Source organism: Chlamydomonas reinhardtii, chromosome 12 (genome assembly GCF_000002595.2).
Source record: "Chlamydomonas reinhardtii strain CC-503 cw92 mt+ chromosome 12, whole genome shotgun sequence".
Classification (NCBI taxonomy): Eukaryota; Viridiplantae; Chlorophyta; class Chlorophyceae; order Chlamydomonadales; family Chlamydomonadaceae; genus Chlamydomonas; species Chlamydomonas reinhardtii.
Genome location: NC_057015.1, coordinates 4,224,622 through 4,241,936, shown reverse-complemented (window position 1 = coordinate 4,241,936; position 17,315 = coordinate 4,224,622). Strand labels below are relative to the sequence as shown.

Sequence of the window (17,315 nt, the reverse complement as noted above, 5' to 3'; positions counted from 1 at the left end):
CAACAATAGGGGTGTGCACGCGCAGGGCAATCGGTCGCATGGATCGCCCCCGAGTCCGCCCCCCAGCCCCCTCAGCGAGCGATCCTCACTTCGCTTATTTGTGCAGACCACAGACGGGTAGTTGTGGACTAACCCACTTGAGGAGCACCTCCTGCTCACTTATCAATTCTGCAATTCGCGCCAGGAGCGCTTAGGTAGCTCAGACTTGATAGAATGCAGGTCCTCAAGAGCAAGACTCTGGTTAGCGATGCTGCTGCGGCACCGCGCGCTGCTCAGCGTGCCACTGTGGCCCGACCGAGCGTTAAGGTGCAAGCGGCACCCCGACTGCCCCCGGACACGCCTAAGGAGCGCGAGGGAGGCCGCGAGTGGCTGGGCACTATCCTGTCTCGCTTTGGGCCGGTGAAGGACAAGGCGCAGAACACCACGACGCTTGAGTTTGAGAAGCCTCTGCTGGAGCTGGATAAGCGCATCAAGGAGGTGCGTTGCCACGAGCGTTGAGCTCAACGCATGCTCCCTGTGGGCACAGTGAGGCCAATTCGGGATTTCTGGCATGCTCGCAGGTGCGCAAGGTCGCCGAGGAGAACGGCGTGGATGTGAGCGCCTCCATTGCTGAGCTGGAGGGCCGCGCCAAGCAGGTACACATGGATCTGGAGCAATTGGCAGTGACGAAGACTCAGATTGTATGCTGATCGGCTGTTTCTTGGGTTTATGCAGCTGCGGAAGGAGACTTACAGCCGGCTGACGCCCGTCCAGCGTCTGCAAGTCGCTCGCCACCCCAATCGCCCTACCTGCCTGGACATCATCCTGAACATCACCGATAAGTTCGTGGAGCTGCACGGTGACCGCGCGGGTCTCGACGACCCCGCCATCGTGTGCGGTATCGGCAGCATCAATGGCACGCCGTTCATGATGATCGGCCACCAGAAGGGCCGGAACACAAAGGCAGGTCGCAGCAAGTTAGCGATAATGAGAGCAGGGTCGGGGGCGGGGGCGCGGACGAGGCAGCGGAACTCTGGCGCGGCTGGGGTGTTGCGCAGCACCAGCTGGCGGGAGCGTTATGCGCGTTATCGGTGGTTCCAGCTCGCGCCGCGGCTGCCTGCCGTTGGCAGCTACAAATACACCCATGGCATGAGCAGGCAGCGAAAAATGCCGTCAGGGGGCCTGGAACAGCAGTGGCTAAGGTTCGGCGAAATGTGGCGGGAAACGCTTAATGAGGACTGGCTTGGCTTGGCCTGGCCCCATCGGCGCGCGTCGAACGCACTCCCGCCGCGCGTCTTTCGCGCCAAAAGCTATCTGAGGGACAGACAAGCGGTAGATTATCGCTTTTGGGCTTCAAGGGCGATTTCCAGCAGCCCGCGCCCAGTCCCCCGCGCTGTGTCGACCCACACGCACAAACACGCGCGCAATCCACCACGCGCCCCCAACACCCGCACCTATCCACTTCCTACATTCACACTTACAACACCCGCTGTGCCTCGACTACGCGCAGGAGAACATTCGCCGCAACTTCGGCATGCCCCAGCCCAACGGCTACCGCAAGGCGCTGCGCTTCATGCGCCACGCCGACAAGTTTGGTCTGCCCATCATCACCTTCGTGGACACGCCCGGAGCCTATGCCGGCAAGACCGCGGAGGAGCTGGGCCAGGTGGGCGAGACTGGGCGTGTGCGTGTGCGTTGTGGGAGGCGGGAGTAGTGGTGAGCAATACCGATTGGAGAAGAGAGGACGGACGGGCGTTTGCGGGCAACGGTACGGTTGCTGTAGGGCTAGCGAAGAGCGGGGCGGAGTGGAAGGCGCAGGTGGGCCAGGGAGTAGAGGAGGGCGAGACCGAATGGCGGGGGGCAGATGCAGGCTGCGTGATGGTGATCACCCCAGTGTGCGTGGGCTGCGGCCGCCAGCTGCCTGTGCACCTGGATGTGGATCCGCTGCTTCCTCTCCTGCCTGCCCGCCGTCCCCTGACGCCCCGCTGACCACTCCCCATCACCGCCACCACCGCCCGACCCATCACTGCCGCAGGGCGAGGCCATTGCCGTGAACCTGCGTGAGATGTTCGGCCTGCGTGTGCCCATCATCTCGGTGGTCATTGGCGAGGGCGGCTCGGGCGGCGCGCTGGCCATTGGCTGCGCCAACCGCAACCTGATCATGGAGAACGCGGTCTACTACGTGGCCTCGCCCGAGGCCTGCGCCGCCATCCTGTGGAAGAGCCGCTCTGCCGCCGGCGAGGTGCGAAGGGACAGCAGCTGGGGGGGGGGCAGGTGTCAGGGGGCAGCAGGACCAGCTGGGATACGGAGGGGCTGCTAGACAGGGGTATGGCAGGGCAGGACTGTCGACTAGTTTGGATGAGGGTCAGCTGGTGGCAGAGGCGTAGACACAGAGCCAGGTACGATGTGTAGGTGGTGCATTGCATCAGCCGCGCCAGGCAGATACGGATGCGAGCGACCAGTCAGCAGTTAAGCCCTGATAGTCGTCAGCGGCAGCAGCCAGGCTTCGTGCCAAGTGCCGCTTCTAGTAGCAGTGTGGTACCACTAATGGCGGCTGCGGCTTGCAGCGACGGGCCAGCGGTGGCTATCTAGTCGAGCGGAACGGCGTGGCCAGTTTACAGCCCAATGGCGTTGTGCTTGCTGGCATGGGTCCGGCCCTCCCACATGCTAGCCCAGCGCGAGCACACAGCTATGGGGCAACTGCCAAGCCTGCTGAGCTGAACACCCTCCTAATACTCTGCAAACCCACTCGGCCCCCCCCCCCCGCCCCACACACACGCACCTCTTCCCCCTCAGGCCACTGAGGCCCTGCGCATCACCTCGGCCGAGCTGGTGAAGTTCGGCGTCATGGACCACATCGTGCCGGAGCCGCTGGGCGGCGCGCACAGCGACCCGCTGGCGGCCTTCCCCATGATCAAGGAGAGCATCCTCAACGTCTACTCCGAGTGAGTGCGAGGGGGGGGAAGGAAGGGAGGGAGCTGGAGGGTGGGGCGGGGAGCGGTTAGAGCGGGGTGGCTTCTCGTTTGTGCTCAGTGCTGCTGCGGATGAATGAGAGACGGGACTGGAAGGGGAAGTCGGGAGGCACAGCGGCGTGCCGAGCGTGGGCTGGGAATGAGTTGCGGCAGCACACGTGGCACGCAGCAGCCAGCACAGGCGCCCAGAGCCGCACGGATGGCACGGCTGCCTAATAGCACTTGCAAGCTGTCGCTGCTACACTTGACGATGATAGCGATCTGCCGGAAGACGCACACCGGCCCTTATCAGCCTCATCGCCGCCTTCCGGGCCTTAACCCCCGTAGGTACGCCGTGATGAGCGAGGAGGAGATCAAGCTGGACCGCTACGCCAAGTTCCGCAAGCTGGGCCAGTTCCAAGAGTTTGTGGTCAAGGGCGGTGACTGGCGCACCGCCCTGGCGGAGCGCGCGGCAGTAAGTGAACGCACGCGTGCAGGCGAACCTGTGTTGTACGTGCCGATTTGTGTTTGAAGGGACACTAGGAAAGACGCAGTGCGTCTGTATACGTGCGTTGAGGGGCAGCAAAAGACAGAGTGCACAGCGCAGCACGAGCCTGAACCGCGGCCCCGCGCCCCCGCCTGCCGCTCAGACCTCCGGCACCACCACCAAGACCGGCGCCTGGGCCGCCACTGAGGCGGAGGCGCGCTACATCGAGCAGCTGGTGGACGCGGACGAGAAGTGGGAGAAGCTCATGGCGGAGGGCGCCGAGTGGCTCAACAAGCCCGTGCAGCCGCCGGGCCTGGGCCGGTCAGGTGAGAGTGCCACAAGGCCGGCATGTGGGTGGACAGCAGACAGGGCGTGGGGACGTCGGGGCGGGTCCGAGGCCTGGGCAACGATGGGGTGGCACGCGCGGTGCAGCGTGAGCGGGCTGCGTGGCGAGTCATGGACGTGTACTGCGTTCCTGGCTGGTTCATCCACCGTTGCGACCCACCCGCCAACCTCCCCTGTGTTCCTGCACCTCTGCCGCACCGCCCAGGCATCATGGACGTGGCGGTGTCTATGGTGGAGGCGCGGCGGCGGAAGCAGCAGCAGGCGGGCCAGGTGCACAAGTCGGCACCCGCCCCCGCCAGCAGCAACGGCGCCGTCGTCAACGCCGCCGCTTAAGCAGCTGCGTTCGGCATTCCAAAGTAGAGGCGCCAGCGGCGACATGTCGTGGCGAGGGCAGTCGCGGGGGCGGGGAGGGCGCGGTACCAGCTGGCTTGTAGCATGCTGCAAGGCGAGCGGACGCCTTGGGTGAATGCGCCGGCAGCCCGCGTCCAACAGCTCCCGGCTCGCCAGCGCCCAGGCGGGAAAGGCTTTACTTAGCCTGTGGCGGAGCAATAACGAATGAGAGTCTCCTAGGTGGTGTATTTTGAGGTGGCGTGACGCCAGGAGAGAGGGTGTATGAAGTTATGTGCGTGGGCCGGGCGCTTGGCTGGGCGCGCGTCGGGGCCAGCCGCTTTCATGGCTGGCGCCCCTATCGCGAGTGCATACGAGGTCCGCCGGCTCCGAACCCGAGCTGACTCAGGTGTATGGTGTATTGACGCAGAAAGACCGCGGGGACAGGCCCTATGCTGCGGTGGGTGCTGCCTGAGAGGGCGCGGGCTGGCAGGGTGCCGAGGCGGTTGCCTCTGTGTCCCCGAGGCCCAGATTGCCTCGCACGGCGGTCTCAGGCACAAGCAGCTGAGATGGGTGCTGGGCGGGCCGCTATGCGGTGCAGGTGACACGACTGTCGACAATGTTGAAGGATGGACATGCGTTGCCCGGGTTGGCCGTGAACTGGAATATGGTTGCACGAAGAACAGAAGCATGCCAAACAGGTTGCAGCATGGTGCGCTGTGTGTGAGCGGCGGCGCGGACATTGCCCAAGAGCAGATACTACAGACGACGCAACGGCGACATGCAAGCCTTGCAGTGATAACTACAGAGTAGAGGGGCAACTGTACTGAGAAGCAGGGTCCAAGGCTGTGTACGGTCCTGTAAGCTTGGGTGTTCGGTGTCCGTCCCTCCCCACTGGCGCAAGCGTCAAGGGCAGCTGGCCGCCATGTACCGCCGCGGTGCTGCCATCGGCCCGACCACGACTTGCGAATGGGCGCCACACCTGCTCGTCCGGTTGGCAGCGTGCACGGCCAGTACAGGCGGGCCCGACGCAGTCAAGCTATCTCTGCACCTGGCCGTTTGGTGTGCATTAGGGCAAGCATGGCTGTACGGTAATCGGATGGGGAGAAGTAACGGCGGGTGCTTGTCACTGCACCGCTTCGAATTCCGACAACAGCCCTATCCACAGCATTGATGGCCCTCAATGCTGACCACCTTGTCCACGTGTCACGCGATACCGTGTGCTGGCGTACGTAATCATGCTAAGTAATGCGTGAAAACACCATGCGGTGACACGGCATGCACGGTCACACGTCAGGGCGTGACACACGTGCACGAAGCTCACCAAATACCCATATGCCACCAGCCCACCATTGCTACCGTAACATGCTATTTGCACATGGATGCGGATTACAAGTGAAGGGACAGCCCGACAAGCACATGCAGCGCCCTATCACGCGGACCGCCTCTAGCCTTTTGCTCATTGTCACCGACCCCCCAAGCATCCAAGTTGGTGCCTCCCTTGTCCCCATCGCACCCATCGCCCCGTGCATCGTGCCCTCCTGCCCCTGCCGCCCCCAGGCCGCGCCGGCCTTAGTGCTTGAAGCGGAACATGCGGCACAGCGAGCCCATCACCGCGTCCTTGGCGCCCGCGGCCATGGCCAGCAGGTTGCTCGGCGTCAGCGCGGGCAGCCCGCGCGGCCCCTGCGCATCCTTATCCTTCTCCGCCGCCACCGCCGCCTTTACGGCCCCGCCCAGCTGCTGCTGCTGCTGCGGAACCTGTGGTGCGCCGCCCGCCATGTTGTTGAGCAGCTGCTGCTCGCGCTGCGTTTCCTCGTGCTCGTCGACCTTGGCTGCGGGAGCGTGCAGCGCATGGGAAGCGGGCAATGAGGTCTGGGGCTTTAACAGGAGTCACCTAGCCCGACCCACATCGCCGAGTGCCCTAATCCCACGCCTCTGCACCTTGGATGCACCCCATGGCAGAACCTTGCAAATTGTTTGTCAGCTGCTGGGTTCTGGGAATCAGCTGCACCCTACGGGACTTTACCAACCTGCCTTGACCCTGTCCCATCACACACCCATGGCAGAACCGGCCGCCCCCGCCATGCCCCCAACAGCGGCAAACAGGCCCGCCCGACTCACTCAAGTCGAACGCGCGCGAGGTCTGCTTGTATGAAGCGCCGCCCGCCGCCCCGCTGGCGCCGGTCGCGTCATCGAGGCCACCCTCACCCTTGGGCCCTGCAGACGCAACAAGTACATGATACATACTTCGCGTCAGCAGGCGCAAGGCCCCGAACTGCTGGCACTTGGCCCCGCACGTGCAAGCCGTGAGGGCTACCCATCTGGTGGGTCAGGGCAATCCCTCTTCTTCTGGAGCTTGATGCCTGCGCATGCGCCCTCACTGCCCGCATCTCTCACCTTCTTGCATGCTGGCGGGCCCCAGCATTCCGTTCTCGTAGCTGTACAGCGAGATGCCGATGGGGCCCTTCAAGTGCGGCTGGAGCTGTGGGCGGAAGGAGGGGTAAGTTCATTCCAGTCCCAAGTCAACCAAAACCCAAGGGGGCAGGGCCGCAGGAGATTGAGAACGTGTCGGTGGGGATATAAGGAACCGGGGTGTGACCAAGGAGTAACTGATTTTGCTTCGTGGAAGTGAAACGGTCGACCCTGTCGTGTGTTTGATCGTGACAACACCTAGCGGGCCTCTCCTACCTCAGTCAGAAGCTCCACCATGCGCGGGGCGGTTGTGTGCTCTCCGAAGGCGGTTGGGGTTTCATACCGCTCCCTGTCCATTGCGGATGGCAACAATTAGAAGGCGGGTGAAAATGTGCGGGTGCTGGCAGCGCACGCACGCACACATGACCCTGCACCTTCCTTGTCCCCCGCCTCTCTCCGCCTCCCTCCAAGCCAGTAATGTACCAGAGTCGCACTCACCAGAAGTGGAACGTGTCGGCCTCCCAGCCATCACGGACGCAGGTGTACTCGAGGATCTGCTTTCCAACTGGAGAGTTGCCGTGGGACCACTTCAGTATCTCGCCGCTCAGGCGTGCAACCTCGGTCTCGTGTCCTGGTTTCGCCACAAGCGTCCTGCTGCACGCCACCTGCTTCTTGGACCTCACTCGGTGTGCAGCAACGACAACCAGGCGCCCTCTCGGCGCTGACGGTTGCCTAAAGGTGCATCGCCTTTCGCCGAGAGCAGAAGCGGCTCCACGTAGCATCTCTGGACCTGATGCTGCCGATAAAAGGCTCTACAAGTCTTAAGGGTTGATTCGCAGCGGCGAAATCTTAGATCTACGCCAAGCTTTCGGAGTCGCAATTCAGAGGCCGATTCCGGGTCCAGCCAGCACGGGGAAGGGCTAATCCAAGAGTACAAGCGTCCAGATAGCCAGCGGATGCAGTAGTATGCTTGACAAGGCACAGGAACCTCAGAGCCCTGAGCTTTCTGTTGATGCTTGCTTTTTGTCTGCATGGGGGCACCGAAAGCAAAACAGTGGCTGCCTGATTGCTCTTATGATAATGATAACATACCTGCTTTAGGCTCCTTGCATAAAGACAATGGCCTGGACCGTCTCTTTGCACCGCACAAGCGCCTTGCACAGAACAGGGCTTGCGCCGAAAAAAGCTACCTGCTCTGCTAGGTCTCCTTGCATCCGGTATGTAATACTCTTAGCAAATGTAGCAATTGGGCAGCGCCTGAGTTTGCTTGCACGCCTTGGCTTCAATTGCAGCACACTGGCCAGCGCAGCGCCGCAGCAGAAGCGCGATGGGCCCCTTGTGAAGGTGGGTTGGTGCCTGTGCTGCCCTGTGCGGGTGCTCGCGCCGTGCGGGTGAGTTCAACCCGGCCTGAGTTCAACCCAGTGTAACACAGTCGTCGAGGGCTCCTTCCACGCACGAACGCGCCCTAACCTCCCCCCGCCCACCCCACCAGATCTGCGGCATCACGAACGCGGAGGATGCGCAGCATGCGGTGCAGTCAGGGGCAGACCTGCTGGGTGAGTGTCGCACGGCACGTTGCGTGGCGTGGGCCACACACGCCTCGGGGAGCCGCCACCAGGTCTGCCCCTGTTCAGCCTCAGCCCACCCCCAGCCAGCCCCCGCGTCACAAACCCGCCCCCAGCCACCTCTCCGCCTTGTGCTGGTTTCGACCTTTGGACCTTGCCGCTGCAGGCATGATCATGTGGCAGAAGGCCAAGCGCGCTGTGAGCGCCGACACAGCACGCGCCATCGCGGCTGTGGCGCGGGGCGCGGGTGCCAAGGCGGTGGGCGTGTTCGTGGATGAGGATGCAGCAACCATCTCGGCGCGGTGAGCAGTAGTGGGGTGAGGGGGAGCGCCAAAAGCTTCAGGGGGACGGATGCGCACGGCGCGGGTAACGCTGCTCTGATGTCGCAGCTGCAGCTGCTCTTTCTGCTGATGTTGCCACCGCTGCGGCACTTACATTTTTGCTGCAGGTGTCGTGATGCGCAAATCCCTATTGCGCAGCTTCACGGAGACGGCGCCAGGTAAGTGAGGTGACACGGACGGCGGGGCGCACACGGCTTCCAAAAGAACTGGCTGTCACCTCGTGCCCCACATCCTCGTTCCGCCACAATCTTCACACCACCTGCGCCCACGACCTGCGCCCCATCCCGGTGCACTAGCCATCCATCAACAAATACACCATCAGCACCACGCGAACCCATTCGTATGCTGCAACCACACCCAATTTTCATGATGCGCTTGTTGCGCACAGGGCCGCGCTACCCGACCTGGACCCCACCCTGGAGGTGGTGTATGTGCTCAACTGCGCGCCTGACGGCACCCCGCTCACGCCGCCGCCCAGCGAGCTGCTGCGGGGCCTGGGGCGGGCGGGAGCGCGGCTGCCGGACTGGGTGCTGGTGGACAGCGCGCAGGTGGGCGGGTGTGGTGGAGGCTGCGTAGCGGGGTCTGGAGGATTGCCAGCAGCGGGGCGCAGGCGGAGCGAGGCAGGGCGGAGCAAGGCGGGATGGAGCAACGGCGGGGCTAGATATGGAGCACTGCGCTTGCCATAGGCGGTGGCGGCGGACCGGTTGGTGTCACCCGACTGATGCCAACATCTTAGATCACGTTTTGCTCTGACGGGACTACGCCATCCTGCCCCTTACCCTGTCACATCGCATTAATCCTGCCTATCACCTGCACCGCGCCTTACTATACCCCTGTTCCTACCCTAGGGCGGCTCGGGCCAGGCTCTGGACTGGCGGAACCTCAAGGTGCCCGCCCACGAGGCCCGGCAGGGCTGGCTGCTGGCGGGCGGGCTCAACCCGGACAACGTGGCCACGGCGGCAGGGCTGGCCCAGCCGTCGGCGGTGGACGTGTCCAGTGGCGTGTGCGGGCCGGATGGTGAGTTGAGAGGGGAGTGGGGTGCGGCACAGGGTACGGTAGCGCAGCGTGCGTGGATCAGGGTTGTGAGGCAGCGAGCTGTCATAATGTTGGGGTAATGCTGCTGTTGCGTTGGGAAGCCAGAGCCATGCTCCAGCCACGATAGGGCATAGACCCGCCACGCTGAAGCCTGACCGATTGGACTGCCGCGCCCCACGCAGGCCTGAAAAAGGACCATGGCAAGGTGTCGTCCTTCATCTCCTCCGCAAAGGCGGTCAAGTATCACTGAGCCTTGCCGTTAGCAGAAAGGAGTAGATCGGTTTTGTTATCAAGCGGCCAAACGCCGGTGCACGTGCCGAGTAGTGTGGTGCGGCTGTTGCAGGCCAGGTACATGGACTCTTAAAGAAGCCGCTTGCTGGATAGAGCGCTGGGCTGCTTGGAGATTGCATGTGATAGGGCTTAAGGAGTCGGGCTGTCCCTTCACTTGTAATCTGCATCCTTGAGGAGTCGGAACTCGGAAGGCAAGGTTACATGGACACATGCTTGGAGCTTTGGAGGTTTTAACCGGGTGTCCTGATCTTGCTAGACTTGCTAGAGGGCGACCCCGCGTGGGATCTCCACTTAATCGATATAAAATTAACGCACGTTACGAAAGGATCAATGTAGTAGACTGAGCTCACTGTACCGGTCAAGAAGATTTCTACAGCAACACTACACCCAGCACGCCCGCCGCTCGCAGTGCCTTAGCTGTACGCACGCCAGCACATTATATTGAGTCACGCCACCTTGCGTCCGTTCATCACCGCCTTGCTGACCATGCAAACGACGACTGGCGCACCCGCCGCTGCAGAGGCCAGCGGCGGCAGACAGCGACCGCTACACGCCAGCCGGACCAGCTCAGCAGGCCCCTTCAAATCCCGTGCTCCCCCGGCCAAACTACTGCTGCTGGCCGCTGACGGCGTTCGAACCGCCTGCGAAGTGCCAGGGGTCGGTGGCCCCGTGCGAGGCCGCCGCCACGCCCTCGTCGCTGTCGTCTGTGAGCACCACCGTGCGCATCTCGCAATTCTGTGGTAGCGATGCAGCAAGTGTCAAGAGGGAAACGACAATAGCCAACATTACGGTTGCACGAATGCGCACCCATACCGTCGAAGACAGTCAGCCTCTTGCCAGCCCGCCGCCGCCGCTGCCGCTGCTGCTCACCTCGTACCACTTGTGCAGCTCGCCCTGCACCTGCGTCGCCGCGCCGTGTCCGAAGCACGACAGCGTGAAGTGCAGGAAGCTGGAGTGCGTCACCACCGCAATCTCCCGCTCGGGCCGCGTCAGCAGCCACCTGCGCCAAACCAGCAGCCGCACAGGCGCACGGCGCTCACAAGCATTCGAGCCGCGGACTGAGCGAGCCGCCCAAGCCTCAACTCCCCTCCTTCACTGCGCTCTATCGTGTCCCCTGCGTGTCTGCTGCTGCGCTCTAGGCGCCACCTACTTGAGGAAGGCGAGGCCGCGGCGACGGATGGCCTCCTTGCTCTCGCGCACGTCGGCGGTCCACAGCACATCCTCGTCCGGGCTCACCAGCGAGAAGTCGATGCCCGGGAACCTAGGCGGCGGGAGGTGGGGCCGAGGGCACGTCGTCCGCGGCTTGTCGTCGGCGTCAGGAGGGGCAAGGGATGATGCCAAGGGCCGGCGCTGGGCGCAAAACCTTGATCAAGAGATTGGCGCGCATCAGACATGAGTCACATGACCAGGCCTGCACTGCAACCAGCCTGTCCATCCTTCATGAGCCGCCTCCGCCCCCGCGACGTCACCCACCGCTTCCGGTACTCAGTGATGCTGCTGCGCTTGTCGCATGGGTGCACACCGATGTGCTCCTGTGCGCGGCGACGACACAACAAGCACATTCAGGCATACCGTGCTGTGCGATTGTGGCGCGGCATACTCCAAAACCCGGCAGCGTCAACAAGCTCCGGTCCTCACTTACTCCTTGCCGCACGCAAACAAGTCCCCACGCGGACACCGGTGATACCGTGCGACTACAACACCGCTCACTCACCCGGCACAGCTCGTGCGCCAGGAAGGGCGGGCAGCCGCGCCCCGACACCGCCGCGTGCGCCGTGGCCTTCCCCTCCACACCCTCCTGCGCCACCATCAGCAGCGGCACGTCGTCCCCCGAGGACGACGACACGCCGTTCCCGTTCCCGTTCGCAGCTCCAGAGGCCGCTGCTGCCGCCACTGCTGGGTCCTCGTGTTTGCCGAACGCCGCTACCGCCGTCTCCATGGCCCTCTGCAGCGGCGCCACCACCACCAGCTCAACAGGCAGCCGGGTGGCAGCCACGTGCTTGCCTGCACAGGAACATTGCCAGGGCGGTGATGAGTGAAATCTTCAGTGTACATTACTGTAACAGGGCTACCTTGATGCGACCATGGCGATGTGGGTCGGGGCCCGCTGGCCACATGAGCGGTTGTGCCCATCAACGCCACCACCAGCTCGCTCACCCAGGTTCTCTGCCTGCCGCCAGCCCAGCTCCGTCAGATGCGCGTCAAAGTGCTCCCAGCTCTTGTAGTTGTCGTGGTTTATTTGTCCTGTCATGAAGCAGCAGGTTGGGCGGGCGAAAGGCCAGTTCGTGTGTTGCCCGTGCGTGGGCCCGTGCCCGTGCATGCAAGGACCGCCAGCGCACCTGCCACGTTGTGGAACCCTTGCCCGTGGCGGACAAAGTGGATGGTCTTGGTGTACCTGCATGTCAGCAGATGATGTTGGGAATCGATGGCTCAATGGCTCGCCTAAGTCAAGCCGGCTTGGCACCCTAGCCGTTTCACCAGCGTGCCCTCCACGCCCTCGCCACCGAACCTCCCCCACTGAGCTCCCCTGGGCTCACTTGACCGGGATCATATTGATGCGAGGGCACACCGAGTTCTTTGTATTCTCCGCATCCTCAGGGTCTGCCACACGGTTAGTCGGCGGCATCGCGTCTTCTTGCAACTGCGCAAGTGTTGCAGATGGAGTCAAACTCCCGGCTCGGCGAGCGTTCACGCTGAAAGCGCGAAGGGGGCAAGCTGTAACTGCTTTTACGGGCCGCGAAGTTGTGGGAAGGCCGGTGAGCATGAGCATCAACAAGTTTGTCGCCGGTTTTATGGCCGGTCACAGAGGGTGAGGGCAAGCGAGTATGAGTTCAAATGATGTATAGCAAACATGTTATCCAAGGCACTATAACAATATCTTACTTGCGTTGACTTGCAGCAATGAGCGTCCTTCGCCTTCCCCTCACTTCCCACCCCGTCTCCGCGCTAAGTCTCCCGCATTTGCGGCCTCAGCAGCTGCCCCAGCGCAGCAGCGCTGCATGTGCAATACAATCATTGTCAAAGCCTTACTCAGTCATAGAATTTGCAGGCTACTGCTGGATGCTTTCGTTACAGCATGTGCGGGCACCTTCGGAGGGCCGGAGGGCACCCCACGTGCGCACCTCTTCATGACACGCACGCGGCACGCACCCGCGTCCTGCGTCCCCTTCTGTCAATACGATAGCACCCTGAAGCACCAGCACCAAGCCTCCACCACATCACCTCTCTCTGGATGAGCAAACTCAACACGCAGCCCACACACAGAACACGAGGAACTGCTCGCTTGCTCTCACACGCGCCTCAATGCGTGCTCACCCCCACGAAGCAAAATGGTCATGCGATGCACCACGACACTGCCGCTCATCTTGTTGCCCTTGCTCATTGTGTCCAACATGCCCGCCTTCCAGGTGGCAAGCGGGCACCTGCTCTTGCCTAGCCGGCCCTTGACGCCGCGCCCCCAACGCCCACCCGCGCCGCGGCAAAATCGGCGCCATGCACATATGCATACCATGCCACACGCGCTTCTCCCCACCACTTGCCCACCTCCTCCCCCTCCTGCTGCTCCTCCTCCTCCACCTCCTTGTCCTCCACACCACCGCCGCCGCCTATAATCCGCCACCACAGCCGCGTCACCCACCACCTCCGCCCGCCTCTCCATCAGGCCTCACCCGCCCCCTCAGTTGCCGCGCTCAAAGGAGTAGCAGTCGCCCGTGGGCCCCGTGGACCGGGCCAGCACGGCGTCAATGGCGGCCAGGTCGGAGTCGTCCAGGGTCAGCGCCAGCACGCGGGCGTTGTCGGCGATGTGGGCGGTGCCGCGCAGGCCCACGATGGGGCACACCGTCTGGCCGTCACCCTTTAGGGGGCGGGTTGCAGGGAGGGGGGCGGGGCAGGGGGCGTAGTTCAGTCCAATCCTAACTAGAAGGGTGTTAGTTGCATGGTTCGTGGGGCGACGGTGTCATGGAGGTGACTGAGTGAGGGCAGGGCGCGCTGATGGGAAGAAGGGGCGCCAGGTTTAACTGGGCCATAGGGATGGGGGGGGTGTTGCATGGTGGATCCCCGCACGCGTGCATGGAGCGGGGCTAGCTTAGCAGGCATTTCACTCGGCAGCCAGTGCCGCCCCTCCGCCCCTCCCGCTGCCCCCCTCCCGCGCCGCACCTGCTGCATCACCCAGCGCAGTGCCACGTTGGCCACACTGACGCCGTGCTTGTCCGCCACGGCCTTGAGCGCCGCCAGCAGCTCCCGCCACAGCTCCTGGCCGCCAAACTGCTTGGTCACGTTCCTGTGGGGCGGCGCAAGGGGCCACGGGGTGGTGGAACTTGTTTAGTTGGGTGGGTGGGAGCGTGGGTGGAAAAGGTGCGTAGTTGCGCCAGGAAGGAAGAGGCGGGGTGGGGTGGGCACGCGAGCCAGCCTGAACCCTGTGCCACGTGTGCTGCACCTCACGCGTCCCCTTGCCTTGCCTTCAAACCACCTTCGCTCTCAAAGCAAGGCATTGAGCACATGTAAATCCTTCCGCTCTGCCCCGCTCCCTCCCGCCCTTACCAGTACATCTTGAGCGATGAGGTGTTGAGGTCCACGGGCGGGTACTTGGAGCCGCCGAAGCCGAACAGGCCCTGCTTGGGCTCCTGAACGTACCTGGCGGGGGCGGCAGGCGGGCAGCAGGCAGGAGGGGGGTGGGGAGGCAGCAGAGTGGGGGCATGCGTCAAAGGCCCCCTGTACACGCACCCGCTTGCCACGCATTCCGGCACTGCCGTTCTTCCTCTCCCCTCTGCCTCACCCAGTCTGCCAAGTGCCTCCCAAGAGCCTCCCAAGTGACTCACTTGTCGCTCAGAAGTCCGCCGCCCACACTGCCGTACGTGAACAGCTTGATGCCGCGCTCGCTGCAGTACTGCACCATCCCGTTCAGGGGCCGCCGGTCCAGCAGAGAGAACTGGACCTGTGCGGGACGTGTGGCAGGGTGCGTGGCATGAGCGTGTGTTTGTGGGCGGCGGTGTTGGGGTGCAGGCGGTCAGCGGACACGCGAGCAGGCCGAGCCATGACATGCATGCTGAGCCTGGGAGGCCTCCTCTCCCCGGGTGTGGTTTAGTTTGGGCTGGTACCTACAATCCCCCCTTACAGTCCTCCAATGTTGTAACCTTGCAATCTCCCCTCACAGCCCTCCCGCCGCCTCCCGCCAAAATCCCGCATCCCCCGTCGCCCGCAGCAGCCCCACTCGCCCACACACATGCCCTTCCCACCTGGTTGACCACCACCGGCACGCCCGCGCTGACTATGGCGTCCAGCGCCGCCGTGTCCATGTTGGTGGTGCCCACGTGCCGGATCAGGCCCTTGGCCTGGCAGTCCGCCAGGGCCAGCGCCGCGTCCGTCATGCCGGGGATGCCGTACTCCCACCTGCAGGCGCGTGTGGGGCGGGGTGCGTGGGGTGGGGTGGGTGGGCAGCGTTGGGACTTGGAGCGATGCTGGTGTGTGCGCGTGTGTGTGCGCGCGTGTGTGTGCGCGCGCGCGTGTGTGTGTGTGTGTGTGTGTGTGTGTGTGTGTTAAAGAGCACAAGGAAAACATAGAGCAAAGACAGTGTATGCGATGCAGCAAAGCGACGGTTTGCGGATGTTACCTGTAGTTACCTCACACACCTGCTGCGGTGAGCCGTGTGTGCGTGCGTGCGTGTGTGTGTGTGTGTGTGTGTGTGTGTGTGTGTGTGTGTGTGTGTGTGTGTGTGTATATGGCCCATTTTGTGTGGCGTGCGGGGGTGCAGGTCTTGTGAGGCCCACAGGCCCACTCACCAGTGCATTTGAACCAGGTCCAGCTTGTCAACCTGCACGGTCACGCTACACGGGTGAGTGGATGAAATGACCGCCGCGCCATCTACACGCGTGAACACCGCCAAGCAACACTGGCACGCCTCCTGAGCCCCCGCCATGTCGAAGAAACGCACATAGTATAAGCGCATGTTTCTTCCCTTGCTGCTCTCTAACACAGCCCGAGCGCCGCACCGCGTCGCACCCACGGTCTCCATTGCAACCTCGTGCCCCTTGTGCTCGCTAACGCAAGTGTGCGCACGCGCACACACCCACCCGGCCACCCACCCACACACACACACACACACACACACACACACACACACACACACACACACACACACACACACACACACACACACACACACACACACACATGCACATGACTACTAGCGTCGACGCGGCAACACAACGCTCGGTACTTGGCAAATATCCGTAAGTAACTCTGGGTAGCTCTCGCGCAATTCCACTGTCTTGAACGTACACGCACACCTGCAGCTTGTTGAGGGAGCGGCGAATGGCTGCCTCCACATTGCTGGGCGTGGGGCGCTGCTGGAAGATGTTGGGCACGTACTTTGTGAACACCTGCACGGGGGCGCCGCCGGCAGCGACATGCGCGCGCTGCCACTGGCCCAGAATCTCTGTGGCGTGAGGCGTGGAGTGCGAGGGGTTCGGGTTGGGGTCGGGTACGCAGGCGGGCAGGTGGGCAGGTCGTGCGGTGCAGGGGAGTTGGTCGTCCGGGCGCAGGGCGCTTGCAGCATGTGCTGTGGTGTGAGTGTGCCACGGCGTCAACTCAGATGTGGTGCGAGGATGACTGGTGCAAGGTGGGTGGGTGGGTGAATGGGCGGACAGCTGCTGCTGCTGCTGCTGCTGCTGCTGTTGCTGCTGCTGCCAGCACCCTGGTAGGAATCCTCCTGCCCTCGCAGCCACCACGCCACGCACCCTCGCTGGGGCCGTAGATATCGGCGGTGTCAAAGGACGTCAGCCCCGCGGCCGCGTGCGCCTCCAGCTTCTCCTGCGGGGAAGGGCAGAGGGCCGCCGCACGGTGCAACCGGTTGACAGCGTGTCGACGGGCACATGCTACAACCGCTGCGCCGCACGCGCGCGGCTGCACAGCATAGCCGCCTGCCTCCTTTAAGCCCCGCAGTTGCTCATCCAAACTCTTCGCCGTCCTTCACTACACGCGCACACACACACACACACACACACAAACACACACGCAGGCCGCCGCACCTGGATTCCATCGTACACCTCCCGCCCGTGTCCGCCCGCCAGTTGCCAGCATCCGTTGATGATGGGCGCAAAGCTGAAGGCACTGTCGCCCTGCACGGGCAGCGGCCAGTAGTGCTCCGGGATTAAGACAAAGCTGACAGGGCGTGTAGCAGCGGCGGGCGGGCAGGCAAGCAGGTAGGTAGGCAGCCAGCGACCGGGCTCACCTTGAAGTGGACACGCTTAGTGATGACGGGTGCCTGGCCAGCTGCAGCGCCAGACTGCGCTGCCACGCGCATGGCCGAGCGCCGCCCGCCCTGAGCGACACGAAATGGCCGATGACGCGCCAGCTGCTGCATTTTGTCGAGCGTGGCGGGAAGGCAGTCCGTGGGATGTGAAGACTGTTTGTGGATGTAGTCTGCAAATGCACCGCGTTGACGGGAGCTGTGTTCGTTATGTTGAATCAAGTGGATTTCCTTTATCTTTTAGCTGGTAAGCTGGCGGGCTAGGCGTCGCGATTGGCGACACCGATTGTTTGGTTCATGAAGACGCTCCCCCACATTTGCATGCCGTTCTACTCC

The 17,315-nt window shown here is 63.2% G+C and overlaps 5 protein-coding genes across 6 annotated transcripts; 2 read left to right on the top strand and 3 right to left on the bottom strand.

The window, feature by feature from the left end:
- The first annotated feature begins 120 nt into the window (after positions 1–120).
- CHLRE_12g519100v5 (uncharacterized protein) lies at positions 121–4,965 on the top strand. Its single transcript, XM_001696893.2, has 9 exons — positions 121–477; positions 561–635; positions 715–942; positions 1,490–1,645; positions 2,015–2,221; positions 2,776–2,924; positions 3,279–3,405; positions 3,581–3,743; positions 3,968–4,965. The coding sequence occupies exons 1-9, from the start codon at positions 214–216 to the stop codon at positions 4,093–4,095; spliced, it is 1,497 nt and encodes a 498-aa protein (XP_001696945.1). The 5' UTR covers positions 121–213; the 3' UTR covers positions 4,096–4,965.
- Positions 4,966–5,044: 79 nt separating this feature from the next.
- Positions 5,045–7,489, bottom strand: CHLRE_12g519050v5 (uncharacterized protein). Of its 2 annotated transcripts, none has more exons than XM_043068354.1 (5): positions 7,000–7,486; positions 6,778–6,850; positions 6,487–6,571; positions 6,211–6,306; positions 5,045–5,921 (listed from the first exon to the last, which is right to left on the bottom strand). In XM_043068354.1, exons 1-5 carry the CDS (start codon positions 7,281–7,283, stop codon positions 5,662–5,664), a joined length of 798 nt encoding a protein of 265 aa, XP_042918449.1. In that variant the 5' UTR covers positions 7,284–7,486; the 3' UTR covers positions 5,045–5,661. The 2 variants fall into 2 exon arrangements, with proteins under 2 accessions (XP_042918449.1, XP_001697070.1); XM_001697018.2 differs by having other exon boundaries at positions 5,215–5,921; positions 7,000–7,489.
- A 97-nt stretch (positions 7,490–7,586) lies between these two features.
- CHLRE_12g519000v5 (uncharacterized protein) lies at positions 7,587–9,905 on the top strand. The gene is made up of 8 exons (XM_001696894.2): positions 7,587–7,718; positions 7,794–7,845; positions 7,994–8,057; positions 8,233–8,368; positions 8,515–8,565; positions 8,796–8,955; positions 9,256–9,424; positions 9,625–9,905. Exons 1-8 carry the CDS (start codon positions 7,621–7,623, stop codon positions 9,690–9,692), a joined length of 798 nt encoding a protein of 265 aa, XP_001696946.1. The 5' UTR covers positions 7,587–7,620; the 3' UTR covers positions 9,693–9,905.
- A 13-nt stretch (positions 9,906–9,918) lies between these two features.
- CHLRE_12g518950v5 (uncharacterized protein) lies at positions 9,919–12,606 on the bottom strand. The gene is made up of 8 exons (XM_001697019.2): positions 12,271–12,606; positions 12,073–12,128; positions 11,891–11,977; positions 11,448–11,737; positions 11,207–11,265; positions 10,884–10,994; positions 10,604–10,733; positions 9,919–10,468 (listed from the first exon to the last, which is right to left on the bottom strand). Exons 1-8 carry the CDS (start codon positions 12,357–12,359, stop codon positions 10,340–10,342), a joined length of 951 nt encoding a protein of 316 aa, XP_001697071.2. The 5' UTR covers positions 12,360–12,606; the 3' UTR covers positions 9,919–10,339.
- Positions 12,607–12,790: 184 nt separating this feature from the next.
- CHLRE_12g518900v5 (uncharacterized protein) lies at positions 12,791–17,216 on the bottom strand. Its single transcript, XM_001697020.2, has 10 exons — positions 16,962–17,216; positions 16,759–16,848; positions 16,468–16,540; positions 16,018–16,166; positions 15,511–15,542; positions 14,968–15,121; positions 14,551–14,666; positions 14,273–14,365; positions 13,889–14,012; positions 12,791–13,586 (listed from the first exon to the last, which is right to left on the bottom strand). The coding sequence occupies exons 1-10, from the start codon at positions 17,091–17,093 to the stop codon at positions 13,410–13,412; spliced, it is 1,140 nt and encodes a 379-aa protein (XP_001697072.2). The 5' UTR covers positions 17,094–17,216; the 3' UTR covers positions 12,791–13,409.
- Positions 17,217–17,315: the final 99 nt, after the last annotated feature.